The 26,188-nt window shown below is 36.3% G+C and overlaps 3 protein-coding genes across 3 annotated transcripts; 2 read left to right on the top strand and 1 right to left on the bottom strand.

The window, feature by feature from the left end:
* The first annotated feature begins 7,768 nt into the window (after positions 1-7,768).
* On the top strand, positions 7,769-12,501 carry LOC136236165 (tyrosyl-DNA phosphodiesterase 1-like). The gene is made up of 17 exons (XM_066026274.1): positions 7,769-7,953; positions 8,011-8,193; positions 8,248-8,291; positions 8,667-8,722; positions 8,776-8,872; positions 8,925-8,959; positions 10,224-10,316; positions 10,364-10,442; positions 10,495-10,574; positions 10,670-10,748; positions 10,795-10,980; positions 11,032-11,080; positions 11,131-11,197; positions 11,245-11,352; positions 11,439-11,541; positions 11,587-11,671; positions 12,270-12,501. The coding sequence occupies exons 1-17, from the start codon at positions 7,803-7,805 to the stop codon at positions 12,338-12,340; spliced, it is 1,566 nt and encodes a 521-aa protein (XP_065882346.1). The 5' UTR covers positions 7,769-7,802; the 3' UTR covers positions 12,341-12,501.
* A 685-nt stretch (positions 12,502-13,186) lies between these two features.
* LOC136268869 (TNF receptor-associated factor 3-like) lies at positions 13,187-14,316 on the bottom strand. The gene is made up of 3 exons (XM_066064335.1): positions 14,256-14,316; positions 13,522-14,198; positions 13,187-13,357 (listed from the first exon to the last, which is right to left on the bottom strand). The coding sequence occupies exons 1-3, from the start codon at positions 14,314-14,316 to the stop codon at positions 13,187-13,189; spliced, it is 909 nt and encodes a 302-aa protein (XP_065920407.1).
* Positions 14,317-20,683: 6,367 nt separating this feature from the next.
* Positions 20,684-21,700, top strand: LOC136268868 (substance-K receptor-like). The gene has a single exon (XM_066064334.1). It carries the CDS (start codon positions 20,684-20,686, stop codon positions 21,698-21,700), a length of 1,017 nt encoding a protein of 338 aa, XP_065920406.1.
* Positions 21,701-26,188: the final 4,488 nt, after the last annotated feature.

Below are 26,188 nucleotides of genomic sequence, written 5' to 3'. Positions count from 1 at the left end.
GATGGAATTTGGAAAAATATAAATCGAAGAGATAATAATTGACAGTTGAACGACATAATGGTTATGGGAAAAGGGAGAGACACAAATAGAAGTACATCAGATGAGCAAAACTATCAATCAATAGTTTTATGGTAGAAATTTTAGTGCCCACACAAACTGAAGAGCAACAACACAATGAATACCATTTCATGGCTGTAAGCAAACAGAAGAACAGCAAATGAGCAAAATAACTAGCTATATGGCTGAGAATAATTCAGCAATACAATATATACCATTAGGAATTATAACTCAATATGGCGGCAAACCAAAAGGCAACACTGATTTACCATCTCTTTCATGACAAAAACATGAGATAACTATTTTAATGCACTGGAACATTTCAAATTTCAATGTATACAGTATTATATCCTGTTAGATTTTAATGCATTATATTACTGTACCTGGACACCTCTTAACATGTCAACAAATAGCTACCGTCGTGTTCTTCATCTCAGACAATGCTTGCATCCAATGAATCATAATATGATAATTCCCTTTGTATGTTGGTGCAAGTAATACTGATTTCTGCAGTACCATAATGACGGGAAATTTTGACAGCTAGAAGAAAAGGTTGATGAAACCACATGTGCACTTTATCACTTTGACAAATTAATTGTTAAAGAAATTTAGATCTAAATACCGGTCACTTTTAAATGTGCTTATCAATGTTTGACAAATTAAAGGTAACTGTTTCACCTGAACTTTTCTTATGTCAAATTTCCTATCATACAACAAGCCATTTAAAGTTGTATTCACTGGATCCAGTGTATTAAATTGAAATAATTGTGTGGAATAAAGGGAAGCGTTTTAAACCATAGCACATATATATATCATAATAGTTTTGCTGGTGATTCCAAAAGGTTTTATATTGTAGAGTACAACAGATGCAGCTCTATAAGGGATCAGAGCCATTTGTATGGAAACAGAAAGGCTCTTTTGTATATGTATAGCTACATGCAGACTTTATGACAAATACTCCAATTGTTATATGGTCAAATTTTTAATAGTGAGGAACCAGTTGCTGCATGTATTCAAAATTATTTATTTACAAACATGCATAAATAAACCCTTTGCAAAGATAGTTTGACTGCACGTACCTTGTAAATACAGAAAACAAGTCAAAAAGTGTTTCGCCTTCAACAGTAACCGTCCCGATATTTTATTATTTATATTATGATCACTGTAAAATAAGCATTATCAGTATGTAAGACTCATGTTTCACTATTACATCCAACATGACTCCAACACCCACTCTATTTCATCATTCTCCTACAGCAAAAAACTTTCCCCAGAACAATAAATGAAGGACAATAATAATACAATAATAATACACTAATACACTGCTTGAAGTGAACAATAATACACTGCTTGAAGTTTCTTAGTTTACTAGAGTCGTATTTTCCCGGTAATTGGAACAGTTAATTGTTTGTTATTTTAGTAGTTTTTCAGTAAACCCGCATTCACTGATGTTTTACTGAGAGTTTAAAACTTAGTAAAACAATTATGTTTCATATACTTAAAGTTACTGACATTTTACTATCAGTATAACTGGATACAATTACAATAAAGCAGCTTAACAAATTAGTAAACTAAGAACCTTCAAGCAATGATATGTACTTGACTTATTGATTTTGTAACTTGATCTCCTATTTGTCCAGTAAGAGAAACCTTTTTTGGCTTATTGGCCTTTGAGATCCATTCAATTAGAATTCCTAATTCATTTTAAAACTTTTGCTATTAATAATGTATTGGTTATTCTTGAAACTCTAATATTTACAATTCATGTGCAGTTTCCAGGATAGATAATTTTTGTATTTGCATTCAAAAAGTCTATTTCTGAAGTCCACTTTACATGTATCTGCTGAGATTGAGGAACAGTGGAGCATTTTAGATCTACATAGGATTTTTCAGGGTGCTAAGCTATGTATGGGGGCATCTATATACCGGTAGCTGGGGTTATAAGAAAAGTGGCAACTGGTTGATACAACAAGTAGTTAGCTAGTACAGTATGCAAAGCACACTCAGCATGCAAAGTGTGCTCTATATGCTTCAACATGAAAATAGCAACATCATTATTCTCTATAGTTAGCAGTGGTAATGCTACCTGTCATATAAGGCACAGCATGAAAGCCGCAGTATAGTTTGAGTTCAAAGTTGAATTTCAAGGAGTGCATGAAGTCTCCAGGAGCTGTAAGAATTTAGCTGCAGCTAGATGAAACTGTGACCTGCAATATTATTTGAATCTGTGTTTCAACTGAGTTTTAATTCTACTGTATCTATTTTCACCAGGGAAAGGCACTGTGGCTATTGTAAAACATCTTCTTGGAATTTATGTACCACATGCAAATGTAATATAAAGAATAAACATTTAGCTTTTTGTAATAGGAAAGATTAAAAAATGTGTGGAACTAAAGGGTGCAGCCCTATAGACACTATATACAGCTCCTGTTAACTTTAATAGATACCTAGTATTAGTATTTTAGTTGTAAAAAGAAACATGTCTTACAAGAGGAATTGATGTCTTATGAATCATGGTACATAAAAATACATAAATTTAACTTTAAGCACTGTTGGTATAGCAGGATGTTTGGCACAATGGTGAAATAGCAAAGCACCAGTCAAGAAGAAGAGGTGTTCAATTTCAGCATATACACACTGGTCTTTGCTTTTTCTTATTGATGATGAATGTTCTATTAGAGTATTTCAATTTTATTACCTCTTGTTGATTCCTATATGAGATTAGCCCTTCCCTTCTTGCTCTTTCTATTGCCCATGCATGCATGTTAAGATGCAATTGTACTTGTTCTGTAGCTTCTACTATAGCTTTCTAGTTAGCACATGCATATTACAAATTTGGAGGGGGTGAGTGCTTCAGCACCCCATGCAACCCCCTAAATCCTCTCTTGCTTATTTATGGATACACATAAAACTTGTTGATTGTGTCCACTGTAGTCCTTCATCCAGTCTTGTATTTATAGAGACAGTCTGTTAGCTCTTCAATTGTGCATAATATACTGGAATAATTATTTAACCTCTATATAGAAGTCCTTACTTGTGGTCAAGTATACTATATACAAGATTTGTTTATATGCAGCCAGCAAAGCCAAGCAGGTTTAGAGGTGATGCCACTTCACATCTTTGTGGATTTAGTATATATATATATATTAAACATTGACAAAATGGTTGACAATCTCAATTAAGTACTGCATTGTTAAAAATGAAGAGTAACCACCACTCTAAAGAGTTTCCAGTGTAGGGAGGATTTAACTCCCTTGGAGAGTAACCAACACTCTGAAGAGAATAACGATTACTCTGAAGAGTGACACCACCTTCAGAGCAAGTGTTACTCCTTTAACTCCCTTGGAGAGTAATCAACACTCTGAAGAGAATAACGGTTACTCTGAAGAGTGACACCACCTTCAGAGCAAGTGTTACTCCTTCAGAGTAATCAGTAGTTACTCTCCAAGGGTGTTAAATCCTCCCTATTATGGGAACTCTTTCTCTTCATTTTAACAGTGTGTACTTTCATGTAGTGATCACCTGCAGTGCACCTGTCTTTATAGTGTATTTAGGAGTAAACTAGTAGTAGCTACAGTACACATGCATGTTTGCATTTGGGAGTAAACCTATACATAAGTCACCAGTACTCATGACAGCAAAAGGTTGATTGGAAGTAGTGCTGAAATGAATAGCAATTTTACTGTTCAAATAGTTGTGAACAAAACTACCGAATATTCGATTATTCTTTAAGCATGCATTTCTGTTGAATAAGGAATAAAAACCTTTGCTAGAAAGTAAGGTAAAGCCTGAGAGCTATTTCTATCCCTTCTATACAGAACGTTTATGTCACTTTCAAGGCTGGCATTATCCATCTAATCACAGTGTACAAAGTGCTAACAAATATTTGACGATGTGCTAACGAATTGAATAGTGTGATGCCAACTGAATAGTCAAATAATCATTTCAGCACTAATCGGAAGCAATATCGATTTTGAATCATGTTGACAACAACATTTGCATCATGCTTATAAAAATAAGTTGTCATGCATAGTTGCATACATAGGTGGCTATTTGATGTGCACTGATAATAAACTTTTTGGGCAACATTCAGAAAGGTCACTTTTGAAGCTCCTGCATGCAGCCAGATGAAGAAAGCTACATGTCTGAAATTTTGCATGTAAGAGTCTATTATGCAGGGGTTAATTTAGGGGGGTGGGGTAGGATGGTCATGCAATATTCAGTGAATCACAGTAAATTTCACCAAAATCATGTATCTTCACACCTAATGTTTCAAAAATTTCCTGGGGAGGGGCATGCCCCCCTCACCCCCTTGAAACCTCATGCTTTGCATTTCACAGTGTGCTTCATACACTTATAATGATCCTCTACATACAGAACCCCCTATAGAAGCACACACCCCTTATACATTCCAAAACAACTTATTTTGCCCCTCCCCTAGCAAGAGCAGGAATTTTCTTTGTGGTTTCAAAGGAATATTGCTTCTGATCTGATGGAAGTTAAAAAAATCAGTGGCTTACTCTCCTCTACATAAAGTTATAAATGCATATAGTTGTTCTTCTGCACGGTTCCTTTCCACCGATTAAGGGTGGCCCTTAAATTAAGTTTTGCCTAGAGCTTTAAGGATACTAAAGCCTGCCCTGTCCATCCAAGACTAATATATTCCTACTCAGGTGGCTATCCTTGTTCCATTATTTTTCTCTAGCTCACTACCATTCAATAGTATATATAGAGACACTCTGCACCGGAATTTTTCCACCAATAGCTATATTTACTCTTCTCAGACTAATTATTTACCTAGCATACAATTTGCTATCCTTTCTCTTTTAAAAGTGCACAGCTTTTCTCCAAAATGTCCAGGACATCAACCAGATTGAAATACTCTAATAGAGCAGTCAAATATAACAATCAACTATTAAATAATCTCATTTTAATTGGTATTTGAACAACATTTAAAGAGAAGTATAAGAGAGAAATTTGTAATTTACTGCCAAAAATAATTGTATATGTAAGAGTCCCTCTTTCATATTGAGCACAGAAAGACTTGATTGATAAGCTTCAAGCATTATGAGCAGTGCCTTTTTTGGCGACAGATAATTGATAACATTTGAACTAGTCACCTTTGCAGCTCCTGCAGCAGAAAGCTGCAGTTTTGAAATTTTGTAGGGAAGAATCTATGGCCTATATGCTTCTCCAAAGGCATAAGAGATATTTTTCGTGGATTTAAAGAAATATTGCATCTGATCTGTGGAAAATTGGTGACTTTATCTAGTCTCTAGTACATAGAAGTTATTGATATTGTGGTCTGCAAAGTATACTATATATATAACATACAGTATATATGACCGCATAGATTAGCAATGTGGTGGTTAATAATTGCAATTGTGCAACACCTATAAGTAATGTGAAGTTCATTCCTTAGGTGAGTCAAAGGCTGCAGCACAAACCTTCAATGCTGGTCACTGTAATAAACATAATAATCAATATGTCCTAAATGTGTTGGAGCCTATGGAGGCAAGGTATGAAACCTTAATAGGATCCTAAACTGTACTTATTATTACAAAGTTGTGATCTTCGAGTTGTAAGCATCATGAGGGTAGTTTTTGAAGATTCACTATGTTGCAAAGGAGCACTTTTACCACGGCAAAAGACATTTGTGACTTATAAGTTTGTTTTCAGAAAATCTAGACACCTTGTGAGGAAAACGTTATTACTACGTCTCTAGGGAACAGTGCTACATGATGCTTCATTATTAGTGCAATTCCATGAACACTTGGCACTGAATTATTTCACTCATAATAGTAAATTTAGTGGCCATGTTTTGCTGCCTAGCAATCCTCTATGCTTATATCAGTAACAATAGCTAAAGATACAGATTTTAAAACTTTGGATACTAGACAGATGCTAAACAGCATCGTGGCGAGTCTTCATGAAAGGTTTCCATGTTCATCATGTAAACTTTTGGGAACAGTCGGACCGGTCAGACATATATAGGTGAAGCAAACACTGCTAGGGATAGGCTTGCCAATCATGACATAAAATCTTTGATTTCTCAATTGCAACACAGCATATCTTTCCAGTTTTCAAGTCATTGCTGTATAGTACAGCAGTTGCTATCAAACTATGTAACTATGTTCTTATAAGAATAAACAGTATAAAGATGTTAGTCCCAGAGGTTGCAAGACCTCCTGGCCAAAAGACACAAGAAAGCAGTGATACAAATTGAAGGCCTCAGACCATTAATATTCAAGCCCACTAGTATTTATGCATGCCACATTGGTGGTCCAGGCAGGCCACCAGTTACCATTTATGACATTAGTCTGGCATTGACATGCACAGATCACACACATGGTATAAGCATACATCATCGCATAATACTGCCATACGCTAGTAAAACATGATAGCTATTTTACAAAACTAGCTAATGGAACAATTGCAGTGCGTATCACTACTTTTTAAAATTCTATTAGGCCATTCATTGTTAATCATGTTTCAGATCCTCTGTCTGCATTGTTATGTTTCACTGCCTAAATTTGGTCATTATTATGACACCATGCAAGTTTTCACCATTATTTCGTCATCTTAATGTATAAGTTATAAACTAACTTATTTGTATTACTTAGCATAGTGGAAGAGAAGGCTAAATAGGCTGAAGACTCAGGAGAGGAGGTTGTAACCCTTTCATGTCTAAGATAAGCAACGAAATAATCTAACAGAGCATTCAGCTAACTCTAATTATTATTATTATTAGCACTTTACAGTGACCAGCACTGAAGGTCTGACAGCAACATGTGCTGCAGCCTTAGGATTACCTAACCTATCAGGAACTGGAGACTTAAAATGACTACTTAACCTAGCTAACAATAAAATAATCAGGTGCACTGAAGATATGAGCCACCCGCATTGGCTAGGCCAGCTGACTTTCCTGATCTTTTTTTTTATACTTTGCAGATAAGTGCAGGCACGTTAGAGAAATCAAAGGGGGAAAAGTTACAAGATCTGAAAGTCAGCTGGGAACTAGTGCCAGGCTGCCAGTTGCCTTATCTGAAACATAAAATTAACAATAGGTGCATTTGTGCACTTCAGTGCTGGCACAGTCTACATACGAAGGTACACAATATCAAAGAGTCAATATGAAAGCTCATAATCTGCTACCTACACATTAAGGTTAGGCTTACACCAAGTGGTTTGTGCATAGTATAATCTATGGTTGGCACGACGAGACTGAAGTCTGGAAGAAACTACCGGTAGTTGTTTGTCGAGGCATGTAATTTGTGGCCCTGTTTGCCTCCTTTCTACATCTATGTTTTGCACACAGAACTAGCAGAGTGAGAGATTTAGCGGCAAGAGAGAGGCTATTTATTACATGATCTGAATTGTCTCAAAAGACAGGGTTACACCAAAAGGTTCAGCCTGGCTGTACAAGGCACTAGGGTTTGATTGATTATGATAATTGGAAGGCAGCAAAATGCTGATTACATCCAATGAAAAAAAAAAAGATGGATATAAAAAATGGTTGGGGATATTTACAGATAACTAGCTAGAGTGTGTGCATTTAGGGTGCTTCCCCAAGGTACAAACAACATACAGATATATACCACGAAGCCTCTCGTCGTTGTGAAACAATCCAGAACCATAGATTACGTATTCCCTACCCATCTACACCGAACAAATACAAATCTTGCTCCAATTTACCTTTTCAAATAAAGCACATCATGATCATTATTTAGAAAGAACAGTAGTCTATGGATTCTTCTTTGTCCAGAAAGAGAAGTCTACTGGAAGATGACATCGCTAGTAGCTCTGCCAGTACATCAAGCTCTTTGCCACCATGCAAATATGGTAGTGAATGTTACCGAAAAAACCCTGAACATTTTGCGAATTTTTCACATCCAGGTAATTTAATTCTTAACCAACGGCGTAAATCGTCACAGTTTATCTTAATACTTATAGATGACGAAAAGTTTGGAGTAGACGTACCCCCTAAGAAACTGTTTAAAAAGGAAGACGATGACTTAACTAGCTATGTTGATAGCATTGACCATGCCACATCCCCTTGTCTTCCTTTTTACCTCACCAAAGTCACTGGAATTGAAGACACATATAATAGACCAGATTTTGCAATAGGGATAAAAGGCAAGCTGTATGTATAAATTGATTCACACAATTGATTGGTCTGTACGTGTGTAGATATTCTCTCTCCCAGTATGGGAAAATTAGAAGCATCAGCTCAGGTACCCAATGCTGCACTGGCCAGATCTTGATTTCACCTCCTTAGTGATGTCATTGGTCAGCGAGGTAGGGTCTGGAAAAGTTGTGCTAGCAAAATTTGATGGATTTGATTCATTGGCTAGTTGTACGTTGGCATGGTGGAAGATAAACTCCACTGCAAAACTTTGAACGGGACTGAAACTGTTGCTATGTAACATTTTCCTGATAAGAACAGCCATGGCCTATGGTAACTGTTTAATCGCAAACACAACTTTTACGTAACTTTACCAGACCCTAACTTGCTGACTAATGATGTCAAAAAAAGTGAGAGTGAGAATGTGGTCTGGCCACGTGATACTAATACATGATGTGGATATTAAGAACTATACTTGTTACAGTTCAACTACATGTTTGATGTCCCGTGGCTAATTGAACAATACCCAGCAACATTTAGGTAACAGTAGATAGAAAATTGAGTTGAACAATATATAATGGTAGCTCTTGTAGAGACAAGCCACTTTTGCTAGTACATGGAGATCAAAGGGAGGCACTTGCCAAGTTGAGATGTGAGGCAGATCCTTTCCCACAAGTTAAACTAATGCAGGTGTGAAAGACATGTCTTTGCTATACGACTTGTTAGTTCAAACTGTTTTCAGGCTAGACTGGAGATAATGTATGGGACACATCACAGGTATCATATTTTGACAAAAATGGATAATCTAATCTGAATTTAGCTGTGTATATTTGCAAGAGTATGCATAGCAGAATTTTCATGTTTCTAATATACTCTAATAGAGCAATCAATTTATGTATGCATAGTGGCACCTTTTACAAGCACACTCAATAATGAGGATACAGTGGCAGATCTAGGAATTTTCAGGTTCAGGAAGTTTTCAATAACTGTGATACCACTTAGCTATAGTCCAGCAGAGGTTGTTAACTCAGTCTTATAGCTCAGTGGCCTATATAGCTACATAGATCTATAGTGAATCATAAAATCACTCCAAAGCATTGTTTCATAGTTCATCCAGGCCTTCACAGAAAGTTTTGAAGCAAAACAGCACTAAAACGATAATTATTTTTAGAGGCACTTAACATGCTTCAACACCGTAGTGCCATATTTAGTGATTTCAAAGGTAAAAGTATGAAATTTGACCAGTAGAAAAGGTCCCAATGTGATACACTATGCATAACTATTGGTGATTTTATCACTCACACGAATCGTAAATTAATTAGGGGCGCGTGCACTTTTCAGAGGGGGTTTCAGCTGAAACCATTGCAACCCCCCTGTATCCGCCACTGGGATACCTACATAGATACGGAAGCATTAGGGCATAAACTGAATAGGGTTGGGCGATACTGAAAAAAAGTGTACCATTGTGTATATCACGGAAGTATTCGTAACAATAGTCAATATTATCATGATATTTTATGCACATTACAATATTTGCTATGGCTTGTACTGTTGTATCCATCCCATAAACAATCCCTAAGCTAATTTGCTGCATTTCTAAGACAGTTTTATTAATGGTATTACAATTTGTAAGTAATTATCATGAACTTGATATATCACGATGTGTAAAAATAGCCTTGATATGGTTATTGTCTTATGCTTGTATCACGAGCAATGATATATTGTAATATTGCCCAACCCTAAAACTGAACTGTAAATCAGGACACATTGATAATCAGGAACTTCTGGTTGTCCCAGTGCATGTGTTCAAATTATGCAGATTCCATAAACCATACCATATAGCCGAAATATTTTGAGGGGGAAATTTTTCACTTTTTCCATATATTACCTATGGGATCGTTTATAAATATATTACCTATGGGATCGTTTATAAATCATATTTTTACATTGCTGAACCTCGAAAATTTTTACCCCTCGAAATATTTAGGCTATACAGTACCAACACATGTTGTATAGTGTGTGAGTGACTCTACTTCCTTAGTAAGATGATGTTGTTAGCTTATGAAGATGGTCTTCGAGTTGTCATCCACACTGCTAACCTCATTGCTCGTGACTGGCATCAGAAGTCACAAGGGTAATCTGTAAATGCTTAATCCTTATTTTATTGTTCTATTTTATTAGTGTTTGGATCAGTCGCAAGTTTCCAAACTTGTCTAAGGATGCTGATACAGTACAAACCGGCTTCAAAACAGATTTATTGGTAAGTTAGTAATTCTGTAAATGTTCTTTTATTAGATATCAGTTGTCTGTAGGATTACCTCAGCGCATATCAAAATAAAGGACTCAGTGAATGGATTGAACGGATTAAGCAGCATGACTTATCTCAGGCTGGGTGTGTAATTGTGTGTATATATGTGTGTGTAATTTAATGTGTGTAGTGTGCGTGCGTGCATGCGTTCGTGAGTGTGGTATTTCTTTTCTCAACAGAGTTCGCCTTGTTGCATCAGTACCTGGTGCGCACTGTGGCCGTGACATGCTTAAGTGGGGACACATGAAAATGAGAAAGGTAGACTACGTAATACTTTTATTTAATGCATCCCGTATCATTCTAGATACTATCACAACACGGTCCCACTTCAACGATGGTTAATTCAGGGTGGCCAATCATTGGACAGTTTTCTAGTATTGGCTCTCTGGGACCCACCAGTTCTCACTGGTTGACTGGAGAGTGGCTAGCATCTTTGTCCAGTACACGTGGTGCCAGCATCACAGTAGCAAAAACTGCCAAGTTACACCTGGTTTGTACTAACCAATTCTCTTGAACAATTATATTGTACAGCATTTATTAGGTATTTCCTACTGTTGAAAATGTTAAAAACTCTTTAGAAGGATACATGGGTATGTCGTCTTGCGTCTTGTCACTGATTTATTTGTGTTTGTCATTTTAGCTGGAGGGTCAATACCATACTCATCTCAGAATGCCCAGAAACAATCATATCTCACAAACTATATGTGGTAAGGTGACGAGACAACAAGTGTTATGTTGAATCAATTATTGTTAGTCATTGGAAAGCAGCAGTGACTGGTAGAACTAGGGCTTCTCCGCATATTAAGACATATGCAAGAACATCAGATGATTATACCAAGCTATCATGGCTGTTGCTCACCAGGTAATGTTTCTGTAATAACTGATGCAATTTCTTTTTAAAAATAAATTTATTTACATATATATGTTCGCTTGCAATTTATTTGGTAGTGCCAACCTTTCAAAAGCTGCTTGGGGTGGCTTGGAAAAAAAGGGCACACAGTTGAAAATAAGATCATATGAAATTGGTGTATTGTTTACACCAGAAAATGAGGTGGGTTTTATTTAGTAAAGCCTGTATTTACCTTGTACTTTAAAGAGTTACTCCATATCAACATCAACACCACATAGTGGTCAAATGAGGTTGCCTTATGATGTGCCTTTGACATCGTATTCTGCTAGTGGTGAGAAACATGAGACTAAACCAGGTTCCACCCACAAAATGCTAAATAAATATGCAACTGTAATTTCCCAGTGCTCAAACTTAAGTACATGAGTTCATCCGCTTTTTAGATATCTTTGTGAGTACAAGATCAGAAAAATTTGTGCAGCTGTTTTCTTGTGGGTAATAATTCTTGTGGGTAATAATATCACACATGGTACACATATAGTGGCATTAGGTGGTGGTAGTGGGTGGGTGGGCTACTCGAGTGAAAGGTCAGAGGTCAAATTTGTGGTCCTTACAGGCTCTTACACTTATTAACTGATAAAGAAATTTATCAACTCTCTGTGGCTTAAATTGTGGCTTTAAGGCTGGTACGTACAGTATTCACTGTTACACAAAGCTGTGGCTACTAAATGGTGCCAAACCTCCTCTTATAGTTTTCACAAGGTCTTGCTTCACAAACCTGATACCAGTATTGCATGAGAATTGATAGTCAATGAGTATACCGATCCAGTTGAAGTATAAAGGAGTTTGATTTCTTGTGTGTGGAATCTTGGTTTTCTCAGATCTGGGTATATAATATAATTATGTTACCAGTATGCATTGTCTACCTACAGACTGTCCATGGGTATGGAATAACAGGTACCTACAACCAGATTGTCTGGGTCAAGTATGGACGCCTTCATAACTATCTATATAATTATACCTACTTTTGTGTTTTGATTATTGCACACCACCAGTCAAAGTCAAATGTAACACTTTGGTATGTAGCATGCATAAATTTAAAGCACTGGTAGTGACAACAAGGAAAAGGAAAAAAGGTATTATAGTTAGCAATTAGCCAAGGTCTAAGAGTAGAGTTAATTCACTAGTTGTGATTGTATTATTAATCCCCTACCTTATGTAACACCAGCCAAGATTCCACTGGTATAAGGTTACTTGTAGAGTATACACAAGTAACCATATGTCTTTTGACTCTCTTTCCATATGATAAGGCATTCTGCAAACACTATAGCATTTGGCATGCACAGGATACTTGATCTTGAATGTATTGTGTGGGTGCTGATACATTGGCCACATATAAATACAGTGGAGCTGCTGCTGGGAGAGTTGTTTGGGAGCTAGCTCCATAAACTAAGCTAAGTGCATTGAATCATTGAAGCTACTGGGGGTGTATTCACTTTTTACAAAATGAATAGAACAAGATTTAGACTTAGTTAGATACTGCATTAACTTTATGGTTTAGTAATCAACACTGATGAAGCATGTATAAGATTTTGCCTCTGTATATTTGCCTAGTATAAATATGAGCTAAACAAGTTTTCCAACAGGGTATAACAAGGCTTTGATTAAGAACACATCTGGTGATTTTTGCTCTGTTGCATCCCTTAATACATTCCTCATGTTGTGATACAATTAAGTCTATAACTTGTGCTTATTGTTTCTAAAGTTTGCTAACTTGGAGGTAAATGCAATCATTTTTGAGATACTGATGCGTGGGAGTTACTTCACAGAGGTCTTCACTAGAAATAAATTATGCTATACCCCAACCTGTTGTTCTACCACCAATGTCTGGGGTTTGATCATCATAAGTTATTATTGTCATAGAATGGTGGTCACAATCGCTGATCTGGTTCAACAGTTTTATTTCAAACTTTCTCCTCATTGGCCAATATTGGTTGTCATCATATGAACCCTTCACGAGCTGTAGGTACACTTGCAGGTATGTATCACTACCATCACCATCAAGGTAAAGACATAAGCAAACCTTGTACCCTTTAATGTCTGTAGAAAGAGTCACTTCAACATTTTAACTTATCTTTCTTTTTTTTTACTAAGTTCAGCAACCTTCACAATTACTGGGCATACCTGATTACCAGATTTGATCATAGCCGTCATTGCTGTTAGCTTTACAGACCATTTTGCTGCTTTAACTACGGATGTACCACTAGCACTGGCATGGAAAGTGTGTCCTTGAAGGAGAGCTGTTTGATTTACTACAATCATCAATGTGTTGATCTGTTCCAGTGCAATATCAAGTCGTGATACAGCCCAGGACGAGTGATCTCCCATTTTGTGTTTCTCTAAGTCCTTATGTATCATCACTTCTTCACACCCCACATTGTGATACTCGCACTGTACCATTTCAAGAGGATACTCCTTCCTGTGTGCTTCCATATCTTCACAAAGGACACTGTCAACTTCACACTTGTTGGGACAGGATAAAGGAAATTTTGGACATTGTTCTTTGTGCTCTCCCTCAATAAATCGATGTTCTTCTGTAATTTGGCAGTACTCACAGGCAACCTTACGACGTGGACAGTTGTTCTCAAGATGATCGGTCAGATGTTGTCGCTGTAATACCTTCCCACAATCAGCTAAACACTCAACTTCTTCAATAGAACACTCTTTCCTGTGTGCTTCCAGGTTTTCACAAGGGACACTTGATGCTGCACATTTGTTGGGACATGGTAAGGGAAACTTGGTGTATTGTTCTTTGTGGTCTCCCTCAATGAAATGATGTTCATCTGTAATTTGCAGTGGGTCTGCAAGACATGCCACAATGCATTATAGTGTGGACTGCTCCAAAGCTAATAATATACACCTTCCACTAGAATTATCATACCTCAATCCACTTGAAGTGCGTCTAATTTCTCTCCACATTCCTTTCATGAAAATGGTTGCACTTCCCTGTGGTAAGCAGCGTGCCATTCATGGACCAGCTGTCAATATTCAATGTGCATAATCTCACTAGTGTATGTAGGCTTTTTCCAAGGCTTCCTTCCTAATTCCAATGTAGTAGAGCAGCTAAGTGAAAAAATTGTTCACTTTTTGATAAAAGGTACAATATTTGCTCGATTCATATTAGATACGGTGCCATTAAACTTACCAATCATGTCACGCTCAAAGAACTTGACAATTAAAACCAATAGAAAATGTATTGGGGAACCTATTATAGTAAGTGTACTGAAACTTTGCATTTGCGTAGACAAGCAAGGGATGGTCATATCCAAAAGTTGATCAGAGAATGTGTCCATCCAGGTCATTAACTTGCAATTTTGAGAAGCACAGAGGTTCAAGATATATGAAGCCATATATGTGTAATATATTATTTCTATTGGATTGTCCCTATACTTTTGCACTGAAATATTGGCTCATTAGAAGTGTTTAAGAACAGTTTGTTTTACCACAGTTTGAAAAATTTTCTGATTTCACTAAAATACACTCATGCTATTTAAGCAAAAATGAAGATTTTGAATGCACTTGTATGATTTCCTAATCAGCTAGAAATCGGTTTATAACCTAGTTTTAGAGCTTCCAAACATGCCCTTAGGCAATGATTTTGACGTAGCACCGTATCTCAAATTAGTTAGTATACCTTACTTAACTTCCACAGAAATTTTGGTGCTTTTATCACAAAGTGAACAATTTCATCAAAATTTGTTGCTTAGCTGTTTTACTAATGAAGCTAAAAAGGAAGCCGTGCTACAAGGGAGATTATATGTATGAGTATATTATAATTGACCGTCTAAGGTACTTACAGCTCTACAGTGGTTAAAATTAAACACACTGTAGAATGACATAAAGCTAATTTAAAACTGGCTCAGTAATCATGCAGAATATGATCCTGAACTGTGGAATGCACTGTTAACAGAGCACTGCCCACCACCATCTGTGTTACCTGTAGTTCCAGTCACATTGTCTACACACGGTGAGAATATTTTTGCTGCATTTGTATAACATAGAAATTATACCGGTACCTATTTTATTATTAATCATATTATTTCTATAGATGAAGCCAATTATCTGCACTGCATCCTTGTCACCATGTAGTTATACCTTCAGTAAGCTTTGCACATTTATCTGTAAAAATAAAAAAAGTAGCAATAGCTATATGTGTATCATGAATTCCTTTATAGTTATTAACAGCTTCCGATTTTTCAATTCTGATGTATATTTTGTACACTTCTATTATCACACTTGCAAACGTTGTCTAGAAACGTCTGCCCTTACCTTACTCCATTGATGACCTAGCAGGGGCTAAAAAAGGGGTTAGTTGTGGTCAAAAAGCTAGTTGTACATGACTTTTGGTTAGTTGTAAATGGTGATTTGGCTAGTTGAAAAAGTCAGACTAAATAACAAGCCGCATCACTGAAAAGAATAAAGTCAAAAATTGCATACATATGCTGTACATGTTTATAGGGATTTGACTAAAAGTACCTCAAGATCCAGTCTTGAGATTGCCATTTTCAAAAATTTTCCACTTGTGGTCCACTAAAATTGCAATTGTAGTCATGGTCATTTTCACAGTCCACTATTGATATAACATAATTGCCTTTAAAATCTTATAAAGCAATAGTTTGATCTAGCCGCAATTATGTTTCAAATAGGTAAATATGCTCCCACACTCTCTTGAAATCCCTTCAATCATTCCCTTCACTGATATTTGCTTGACAACAATCGCTACAATATAGAACACAAAATATGCAATTCAAATACAAATTTTATTTATATGTACTACTACCCCCCCCCCCCCCCGGTCTTAGGTTTGGGCTAGTTGTAAAAAATAGTTTTTTAGCCACTGTGACCTAGACCAAACTTGGCCACTGCACCTCAGTATAGGCTTTATTAATCTCATAATAATATAAACATTTGCGTTGTAGGAAACAGTATCTATTTGAAAATATAAGAGCAAAGATTGGAATAATTTACAATCAAATATAATTGAATGTGACAACAACATTGATAGAATTTCAAACAGTGTATGGAATTCGATACTAACTACATAATTACATATTGTGATTGAATTGTAATTTTTTTTCCTGAGCATATCAGCTGTGCTGTCTACCCAGTAACAATAATAACAAGAGATCTATAGATCACATACCTCATACATTGGATATGGGATTGTACAGTACATGCATTAGAATTAGCTTGAAGGGATAACAAATTTTAATCAAATTTTAGCCAATGAACTAGTTTATTGGTGGTATAAATTGTGAGTGGTAAAATATAGGGAGCTAGGAGAAAGAGCAGTATGAGTTTGCAATTTGAGAAAATGCCCAAAATTTATGTTCTGGACACCACTAAAACTATACTAGGCATTGTTATGGTGAAATGCTGCACTCCATGATGATCGAGTATCATGGCCCAATAGAGACCATAGATAATAACATATACCTTATTTATGCAGAGACTGATAGCATCATTCTGTTTGGCTGATTACTTGTTTCTGATAGTGATTATTTAGCAGCAGAATTGTCTTATGCTGCTCAAGCTTTGCTCAGACCATGCGAGTGTCTTATAATGCTTTTAAAGATGCGACATTTGATCTACTGCCTGGAATTTGTATCAGCCCTTGCCTTAATACAGAAACAGCATACTTGATAGCGCATGCAAGTTTACATGACCCAGGTAATGGGCATGGATTGCAGAGTTGTACTAACTCTAAATCATATATCTGTTCACTGTATAATGTGATTGACAATTTATGCTGTCTATGCTAGCTTAGCCTCAATCTCTTACAGTTAATACACAAATAGAAAGTTTTTCACACAAAAATATTCTACACGCGCAAGCAAATCGTGACGGATCTCAGCAATTCTTAAAGCTATCGAGGCAAAACTTTAGTGTTTTATTGCACACAAGTAGGGTACTTGGGTACTCAAAAATTAATTAATCTACTTCTACCGTATACCTAGATTGTGGAACAGTTTACCATTAATTGACACTCCAAACTATCAAACTCAAGAATTATTTTTGGAATCATTTTGTTAACAGTTTTGACAGTAATAATCTATGTACTTTTTATTTCCATTGCCCCTGCTCAAACATTCAAGCTCCTACTAAGTACTTTTATTCTTTAACTTGTACTCTTTATAGCTACCCCATCGTAATTATTATTTGTAGATATATAGCTAATTGTAATTTGTAAGTAATTAATTATGGCTACCAGTGCAAGACACTGGTACACCTTCAGGTCTGTAATTAATCATTTAAGCTCTTTAGCTAGTTTAATTTTGTATAGTGTTGATCTGTACAGCCCTTAAAGTATTATAGTATTAATAAATAAATTTCCATTTTTATCCTTTAGTAGCAGATTGTAATCTAAGCGTCTGGAATATGCAGCTGTCTGGAAACCCCCTTACTTACCTTAATTTTCTACTGTACTTAGAAAACCAACCAAGAATTTTGTAACTACCCTATACCTGCAGACAGGTATAGGCAACCTTCCTTGTTTCACCACTTTAGCTATTCTCTTGTTTCACTACTTGTTTTTCTTTTGATCTCTAATCCTCCTAATTTTTTCTGTTGTGCTACTTCAGGATGAAGCGATGTCAAATAGTGAAGAAAACAAGCCTGCAGCCTTATCTATTGTTGAGTTATGCTTGCATCATGTAGTTAGTCAGTGAGTCAGTCAGCATAAAATTCTGTTAAATAGAAAAAATTTAAACATTCCATAGAAACCTTTTGGAAGGGTTTGGGGTTGGTCTGAAGACATTTTGGGCTTGGCTGTGCCTAACCAATGCTACCAAGCTTTCACGAAGGGAACTGGTTTTAGGATGATATTTTTGGCTGGAAAGGCCCAGCTCTTCATGATCCCTAATATACAGTACCATCATACTGTATGATTTTGTCCTTTAAAATTTCTCCATTTCTATTCATTGAACTGAAAAGTCTCAAAAATGACACAATTAAATAAATGCTTATAACTCAGCTTTGCAAAGACATTATGAACTTTTGTTTCTAATATAAATGCCTTAGTACATGGACCACAGTGCAACCCTACCCTATGAATAAAGGTCACTTCTGTAAAAGGCCACAGAATGGCCTCATACATTTAGCATTCTACAGATGGCAAAACAACTTGCACATGGTTGAGTGCAAACACTATGTACCAGTCGCCTCCACCCAAAAATACAATGTACATACAATACAAGCTTGGAGTTGCATGCATTGGTGATTTATATAATTATTTTTACTCTTAATGCGCAGCTCCTTGATAACTACCAAAATGGTGCAGCAAACAGATAGGCTACTAGTGTTGCAAATTTGTTGAGTTTTAGTATATTAATATTGAACATTACATGACAAAAAATGTTCACCTAACATGTGCTGGGTTGTTTCTTGCAAAGAATGAAGTAAATATATGTGACTGAATTTTGGAAAATCACCCATATGGGCGCATTTGACACCTAAAATATTTAATAATCAAATCACAAACTTTATAGTGCAAATCTACTTGTTGATGCATTTAAGCCATTCTCAATACCTTAAATTACAAGAAACTTCTTGAAATATTTTCAAAATTGTTCCCTGCTCTTATTAGCAACCCACTAAACATGGAAATTCTAATTATTTCATGCGCACCCATATGGGTGATTTTCCAAAATTCGGTCACATATTGCAAAATAACCACATACCTGTGAACTATCAGGAAAAAACCTTCCTTAGAAAATGCTATGCATGATAAAATGCTTTGATATTTGTTAATAAGGTATTTTACACACAATTCACTAAAAGACCTGCTAGCAGGTTTTTAAAATGGTTAAATCCTGCTAGTAGGAAGACCTCAGGCATTGAATATCTCACTTTTGATCATTGATTTACCAAGTATATTGAGGCTAAGTCACCCAAGTTTAACCACTCCATTCGTTTTATAAACATGCCTAAAGCAATTTGATTATGGGAGGTACTGTTTAATGTTGTAGCTACATTTGTCAATTTGACCTCCACCAAGGATCACGACCATTGCTGTCCTTCTACCTTATAAAAATAAAAGGTTTAGTTCAAAACTATACAAGAAAGGTTTGGAAGGTTCTAAAATGGAAAAGTACAAAAGGTGAGTGCTGAAAAACTATTAGAGTGACTGTTGTGTTGAAGTGCAATAGTGAAAGTGCAAGCCAGCCATAGGTTAAATTGGTTTCTAATGGTGGAGTTATGAAAAAAAGAATGTAGATTAGCTTTGCTTTTGTGATCATGGAAGCCTTGTTTGTCAGATCCTTTCAAAAAATATTTAAATGTTACCACTGTACAATGTCTACCTACAGACCGCCCATGGGTGTGGAATAACAGGTACCTACAATCAGATTGTCTGGGTCAAGTATGGACACCTTCATAACTATCTACACACTTGTCATATATTAGTTTTGTACTTTGTGTGTTTATGGTGCTAAAATCAACTGTGGCAATTTGTCCTCAAATGAATTTGTTGTAGTACTGTTAACTATAACTGATACATCAGCAAGAAAAATGGTAGAGTAAATAACAACTAGCCAAGTCTTGAGAGTAGCTCTTCATTCACTAGCTGTAGCTATGATAGTAGTAAACTGTCTACATTTGCACTAACACACTAGTAATCATCTGTCTCTCCCCCTCGTATAAGAGAAAATTCTGAGAAACATGGATGTGTGGTCTGAAAAGGCTCATGGTAGTGTGTCATGTGTCCAAGATAGCCAGCACACTATACACCCAGTGGTACTATTAACATGAAGAAAGAAAACATGTGGTGTCTGTCCACACAGAGCTCCTAAATTTTGGCTGTGTGTAGTTTTAGGCTAATAGGTTTGGAGCCATTCTTTTGATGCGTAAGTTTTTCTTACAAAAAGATTAACAAACTAGTATAAGAAATATGAGGAATTTTATAGGCTATAGTATGGATTGTTACAATGTGTTGAAACGAGACATCATTACCTGAAGTGTAAATTTATCCCTATACTTTAGCCATGCCAGGTTATTGATAAAGTAGTACACTAACTATAACTTTGAGATCTTAATAGAATCATGTGTGGGAGAATGTTGAATTTGAATAGGCTAACACCGTATGCTGGAGATCATATACAGTTTGCTGAATTACAGTATGTGACTACTGTTATTGCAACAGAAGTGTTTTGTTAACTATCACATTGTTTGTGTTATAAACAGGGGTTTCCTGAACTGTTTTGAAGCAAATATAGGTGACAATAATGTGTCAGTTTAGTGTGTGTCCCAGTAGTGCTAGCTTGAAGAAAGTTCTCACTTAGTATATAGAATGAATTTCTCTGGCTCAGGAACCAGTCAGGAGATAGAACATCAAAGCTCCGTTCTTCCAGGATATGTGGCCTACCTAACTTTGCTATTCAAACTGATTGCTACCACGGTTAACTTGTCATTTGTTAGTTGGGTGGTCTTTACTATCAAAGTTACCAGAAGTTTACACAAGTCTCACAATATATTTCTAGCCAACCTACTGATATCTGACATGGTAATCACACTGTCTGGCACCATAATGACTGGTGCCGTGATGATTAGCTACCAGTTGGGAGTGGAACCTCCCATTAGCTGTTACGCGCTGCAGCTTCGAATTCTTCCCTTTTATGTTCACATTTGGTCATTCGTGATACTTGCAGCTGACAAAGTGATAGCAGTAACTTCTCCATTCAAGCACAGGAGGAAGATGACACCTCGTTTTATGTGTGCTGTTATTGGTGGGACATGGTTGTTAGCTGTCATAGTTACTGCTTACTTCATTGCTAAACATGGAGATGATGTTACTTATGTGCCAGAGTTTGGAGTTTGCATTCATGAAGGAAACGGTTTCATTGACCTTATTGTTTTTGCCTTAATGCCAGCTCTTGTGACAACAATTATTACAGTAGTCCTCAACATTTACTTAGCCATGAAAGCTCACCAGATTCAGAAACAAATTGACAATGAGACAAGGTTAGCAGGACACAACATCCAGTCTGAAAACCTTAAAGCCTTAAAGAAGAAACAACGCAACATCAAACGGAACAGGAAACCAATCACCACGCTGCTTGTGGTCATTTCTGGCCAGGCATTGATTGATTTGTTTTTTGTACCATTTCATGTTCTAGGAAGATATTTCATCGACTCTCAAGATTATCACAAGTTCATGAATTATGTAATATTTTACAATATGGATTATGTGTTACAATTCTACACTCTACTTGTGTATGGCTTGTACTTCAAACAAGTCCGTGAACCAATGATGAAGCATTTGAAGAGATGGTTGGGGATAAACAACTCTGTTGCCCCACAGTCATAGAGGACAACAAGGATGTGGCCATGTGTGAAATATCTCTATATATACCATCTTGATACATGTATGCGTATACAGTATGTATAAACATGCTAGCTGAATTGCTTTATACGTATATACATACCCTTAAATTGATATTGTATACACATATGTTATGGTTGCAATATTTATTTACGATATGCAATATTATAAAGCTGAAAAGTCGTATGGTGTCCAACAATTCTCTCACCAGCTGGTGTATGTATGGTTGTTGTGCCAAGCAAAGCACTCGTCATCTAAATATAGCTTGTTCATGTGTTGAATGCAAGGGTGTAGAGTATGACTGGTGGAGTGTCTGCCTTACGCACAACTGCTGCAGTTAGATCGCAGGTTCAAACTAGTGCTGAGATGAAAAGCATTTTTTACTAGACTATATTTGAATAGTTGTGAACAAAATGATTGAATATTCAATTATTCTTTAAGCATGTATTTGTAGTACTGAAACCTTTGTTAAGGCATAAGGTAAGACCTGAGAGCTATTTCCATTTCTCCATAGTAGAATTTTTACAGTATGAATATGCCATGCACTTTGATCCAGATCCCACCTAGGCTTCAATGTTGATTTCACAAAGTGCCAACAAATATTCAAATAGTGTGTTAACAAATCAAATAATGTCGACATGCTGACAGAATAGTCGAATATCTATTATTCATTTCAGTACTAGTATTTTTTAATACATTTTATACACACTTTTTAAAACTTAACACTTTTTGCTCATAGTAAATTCATATTATAGTGTCCAGCATGTAATAGCTTTAACAGCATGTGGTACTCTTGGGAAAGCATAAAACACATCTGATAAGCACAGGCAGGACTGCGTATTTGTTTGTCTGTGTGTTTGTCCTCTGTGTGTGTATAGCACAGTCTTCGTAGTTTTATCAAGCATCCATTATACTATTATGGACTCTTGGCTTTATTGTAGATTTTTTTTGCTTATCAACAACAGGGGCAGTAACAGCTGAGATATTTGATTTTAATATCATAGGTAACGTGTGCTGACATTGTATACACCTGTATATCTTACTGCATTACTGATGTTATAGAACTGTCGATCATGGGCCATGCAGTTTTGACTGTGATGCTAGTAATTTAGCCACTGCTACTGATGTGTTTTAGTGACAATACGCTTCTTAGCATCATTACCTTTAGTCTCTTAATTGAGTATTTGACTTTGTGCAAAATTGCAATGATATATCTATACTTTCTGTGTTTTGGTTTGCCTCTCCCTTCAGCCATATCAACATATATCACTCGTGCACAATGCTCATCATTGTATTATTGCTCATTTGTTCTCAGCCATATTTGTTCATTTGCTGTTCTTCTGTTTGTCTCTCCAGCCATAATGGTGTTTGTTGCTGTTCAGTTGTGTTCATCTAAATTCCATCCATAAAACTGTAGGTCAATAGTTCCGATGTTCATCTGTTGTTCTGTGTCCCTCATGTGTTGGCAGTAACTATAGTGTCAATTGTTGCTCTTCGGTTTATGTATATACTTTCCAGAATTCCATTGTAATTGCATATGTTGCTCCTCTCTGTTTCTCAAGCATCAGCAATGTCAAAATGATTAATTTGTCGATGGCAATTTCAGTATCAAAGTACACAGATGATGAGCTGTAGTGTGCCAGTGTATGGTGAGTGGTTGAATTATTGTGTAAGAGAGGTGCAACCTTTTCATGTACAAAAGTATCAACAGTTGTCTCCTTAACAGTTCCCTCCTTAACCAAAAAATATATGTGTAGTGTCCTTACATGAAATACATGTGTATATAAATTTTATAACTGAGGAAGTTTCCACCAACAGAAACCACTATGCTGTTATCATTATTGCTACTAAGTACTGAACTCCAGTCAATACAATTACTCCACCTTTGGTTAAGTCACGTTGGGAACTGTTCAATGCTTAATATCTTTACAAAACTACTATATATAGTAGATTACCATGTACTGAATTCCATAGCACTTTCTGTCATAGTGACGACCTCAGAACACACATTCTGCATATGTAATAGTTATACCATGGATTTGTCTGATATGTATGCCCAATGCAAGCCTGAGGACACATATGTATCAGGCAAATCCCGAGTGGCCATGGTATAAGTGATCAGGTGTGCTCTCCTAATAGTGTAAGGGACTATAAGTCACACACTGTCTGGTTGACTAGTGACATCATCTACACTTGGTACTGGTCCGGTGACTAGTGGCTCGAGGGCTACCCAGTGGTGCTACTGCCTGAGGGCAAGGATAACTTCTCTGTGTGCTATAAAGCTTTTAATAAATGTTGAAAGTTATCAAAAATCTCACAGTGACACATTAAGTCGTACATATAAAATACAGAACAATTTTGGTGCTTAGAAAGTTAGCTCAAGTAGTAAATAGCGTTTCCCAGCCGACTGGTCATGACAAGTACCAATTATAATGATAATCCATAATTCCTTGTGCTGATAATGCCACTTTCTTTGTGACATAGTAGAACACCTCAAGTCATACATTTATCTTGGCCTAATTTAGGTCCTCTACTTTACTGTCCAGTTTTCATCATAAGATAGCATGTTTTGCACAACTTACTGCCCATCAAACAGGATCAGAAGACAGTAACAGTAATTTAATGGTACGTATATCATATAGAAGTGAGAACTGTGCAACTTATTGTGGTGTGCAACTTACATGTCCCTTATGCTAAAGGACAAGCCTACATTCACCCCATTAGTTTTATACAAAGGTATTTACCATTGATTGTGCATAGGTTTAAAGCATGGGCTATGTAGTGCACTCAAGAAATGCTCTACAACCTGTATACACAGTTTTCAAAGCAAACGATTGTGAGTTTTAGTGGTACCATTTCTAAGCCATTTAGCTCCATTAAGGACCCCAAATTATAAGTTTAATCACTAAGGAAAGGACATAAGATCACTGGGTCTGGGATTTTTTTCTGTATTCTTCAACGTTTCAGTTACATGTTTCAGACTCCCTGTATTCACAGGCTTTAGCCTTCTCACAGGTCCCTAGTGGGATAGCATTTAATAAAGATATAAGTACAGTCAACACACTAGCCATGCACAGGACAATATCATGATATTGCATGCAATCACAGCATGCAATATTGTATGAAATATATAACCCTGTAGTTTCCTTTAATCCAAGGTGTCAAAGTGGTATATACAATCATTTGAGGGCATGCTCACATATATGGGTGCATGCATGCATGAGTGTAGTAGAATATAGCTACATCCTGCTTTAGTGAAATCCATTTTATGTACAAATCATGCATACATGTTTGGTGATGTTTTCTCTGACCAATAACACTTTGTTGTCTCTCAAGAAATTTGTATGTAGTGAATTTTTAGGACAGCTGAGATTTTAGCTGCTAACTAACTGTCTTTATTTGTGAGGAGATATAACTTCTTTCTTCTTACAAATTATGACCACATACAAGATGTATTATTCACTGGCTGTGAATAATGTATCATGTATGTGATTGTGCATTTTTTATTACTTTCTAGTGCTGAACTAAGAAATTATAATAGAATTAAGTTGTGTAATGTGAAAGGTGGTGAAATAGATATGGCTACTTGCTAACACATCCATAGCATTCACAGTGATAAATTAAATTGTTTCATGACATCATGGTAGAGCTTGAGACTATAAATGGAGCATGTTGCAGAGTGGTGGAGCAAGTGTTTTTGCAGCTAGTCATGTTGGCATTAAGGATAACAAGTGTCTTTCTACTGACAGTATTCTTTGGGAAGATTGGTGGAGTCCTTGTCAGTGTTCCAGATGAGGAAAGTGAACAAGATGAACTCACTTGCTGTGACATCAGAAATCATTCTTTTCATTCAATGGTGTATGCACTGACTAACATCACCAGCAATGGTGTTGTCAAAGTAACAATGGATATTGTACTGCCATCATTCATAACACTAGAAGATCTTGAGAACATCACAATTGTTGGGAAAAGAAATGTTTCTATAAACTGTAGTAGTGTTGGAGCAGTCAAGTTCATCTCCTGCAGTAATGTAACCATTGAAGGAATCAGCTGGGTAGGCTGTGGATCTAAGAATAAACCAGCAATTCAGTTTTACAATTCATCCAATATTACAATTCAAGACTGTTCTTTCCATAACTCAACAGGACAAGCTGTTGAACTGTCAGAAGTGTCAAGTAATGTGAACATCAGCAGTTGTGAGTTCATACATAACAGTGAGTACAAGGGTCATGGTGCAGCGATACATTTCTTGTATACAAATCATACTCAACTGCACTTTGTAATAGACAGTTGTAATTTCTCCTTTAATGGGGCTGCTGATAGTCTAGTCTACATTGATGGTCCAGCAAACAGATTGGATAATTTCTTATTTGTACAAGATTGTGTGTTCATTCAAAACCAAGGAGTTCCAATTTATGTTTCACATCATAGACTACATCTTAATGGTAAACTATTGTTTCAACACAACACAGC

Source organism: Dysidea avara, chromosome 10, assembly GCF_963678975.1.
Source record: "Dysidea avara chromosome 10, odDysAvar1.4, whole genome shotgun sequence".
In the NCBI taxonomy this organism is placed as follows: Eukaryota; Metazoa; Porifera; class Demospongiae; order Dictyoceratida; family Dysideidae; genus Dysidea; species Dysidea avara.
This window is presented reverse-complemented; position numbering and strand designations above follow the sequence as displayed.

Bases quoted from the DNA above. Each gene is read 5' to 3' on its own strand.
- LOC136268869 (XM_066064335.1), bottom strand. From the start codon at position 14,316: ATGTGGAGAGAAATTAGACGCACTTCAAGTGGATTGAGGTATGATAAT. The intron at 14,199-14,255 runs GTATATTATTAG...CATGTCTTGCAG, and splicing joins TGATAATTCTAGTGGAAGGT to ACCCACTGCAAATTACAGAT. The intron at 13,358-13,521 runs GTATGCCCAGTA...GTGTACCTACAG, and splicing joins TGATCAAATCTGGTAATCAG to CTCGTGAAGGGTTCATATGA.
- LOC136236165 (XM_066026274.1), top strand. From the start codon at position 7,803: ATGGATTCTTCTTTGTCCAGAAAGAGAAGTCTACTGGAAGATGACATC. The intron at 8,723-8,775 runs GTAACAGTAGAT...TAGCTCTTGTAG, and splicing joins CAATACCCAGCAACATTTAG to AGACAAGCCACTTTTGCTAG. The intron at 8,873-8,924 runs GTGTGAAAGACA...AACTGTTTTCAG, and splicing joins CACAAGTTAAACTAATGCAG to GCTAGACTGGAGATAATGTA.
- LOC136268868 (XM_066064334.1), top strand. From the start codon at position 20,684: ATGAATTTCTCTGGCTCAGGAACCAGTCAGGAGATAGAACATCAAAGC.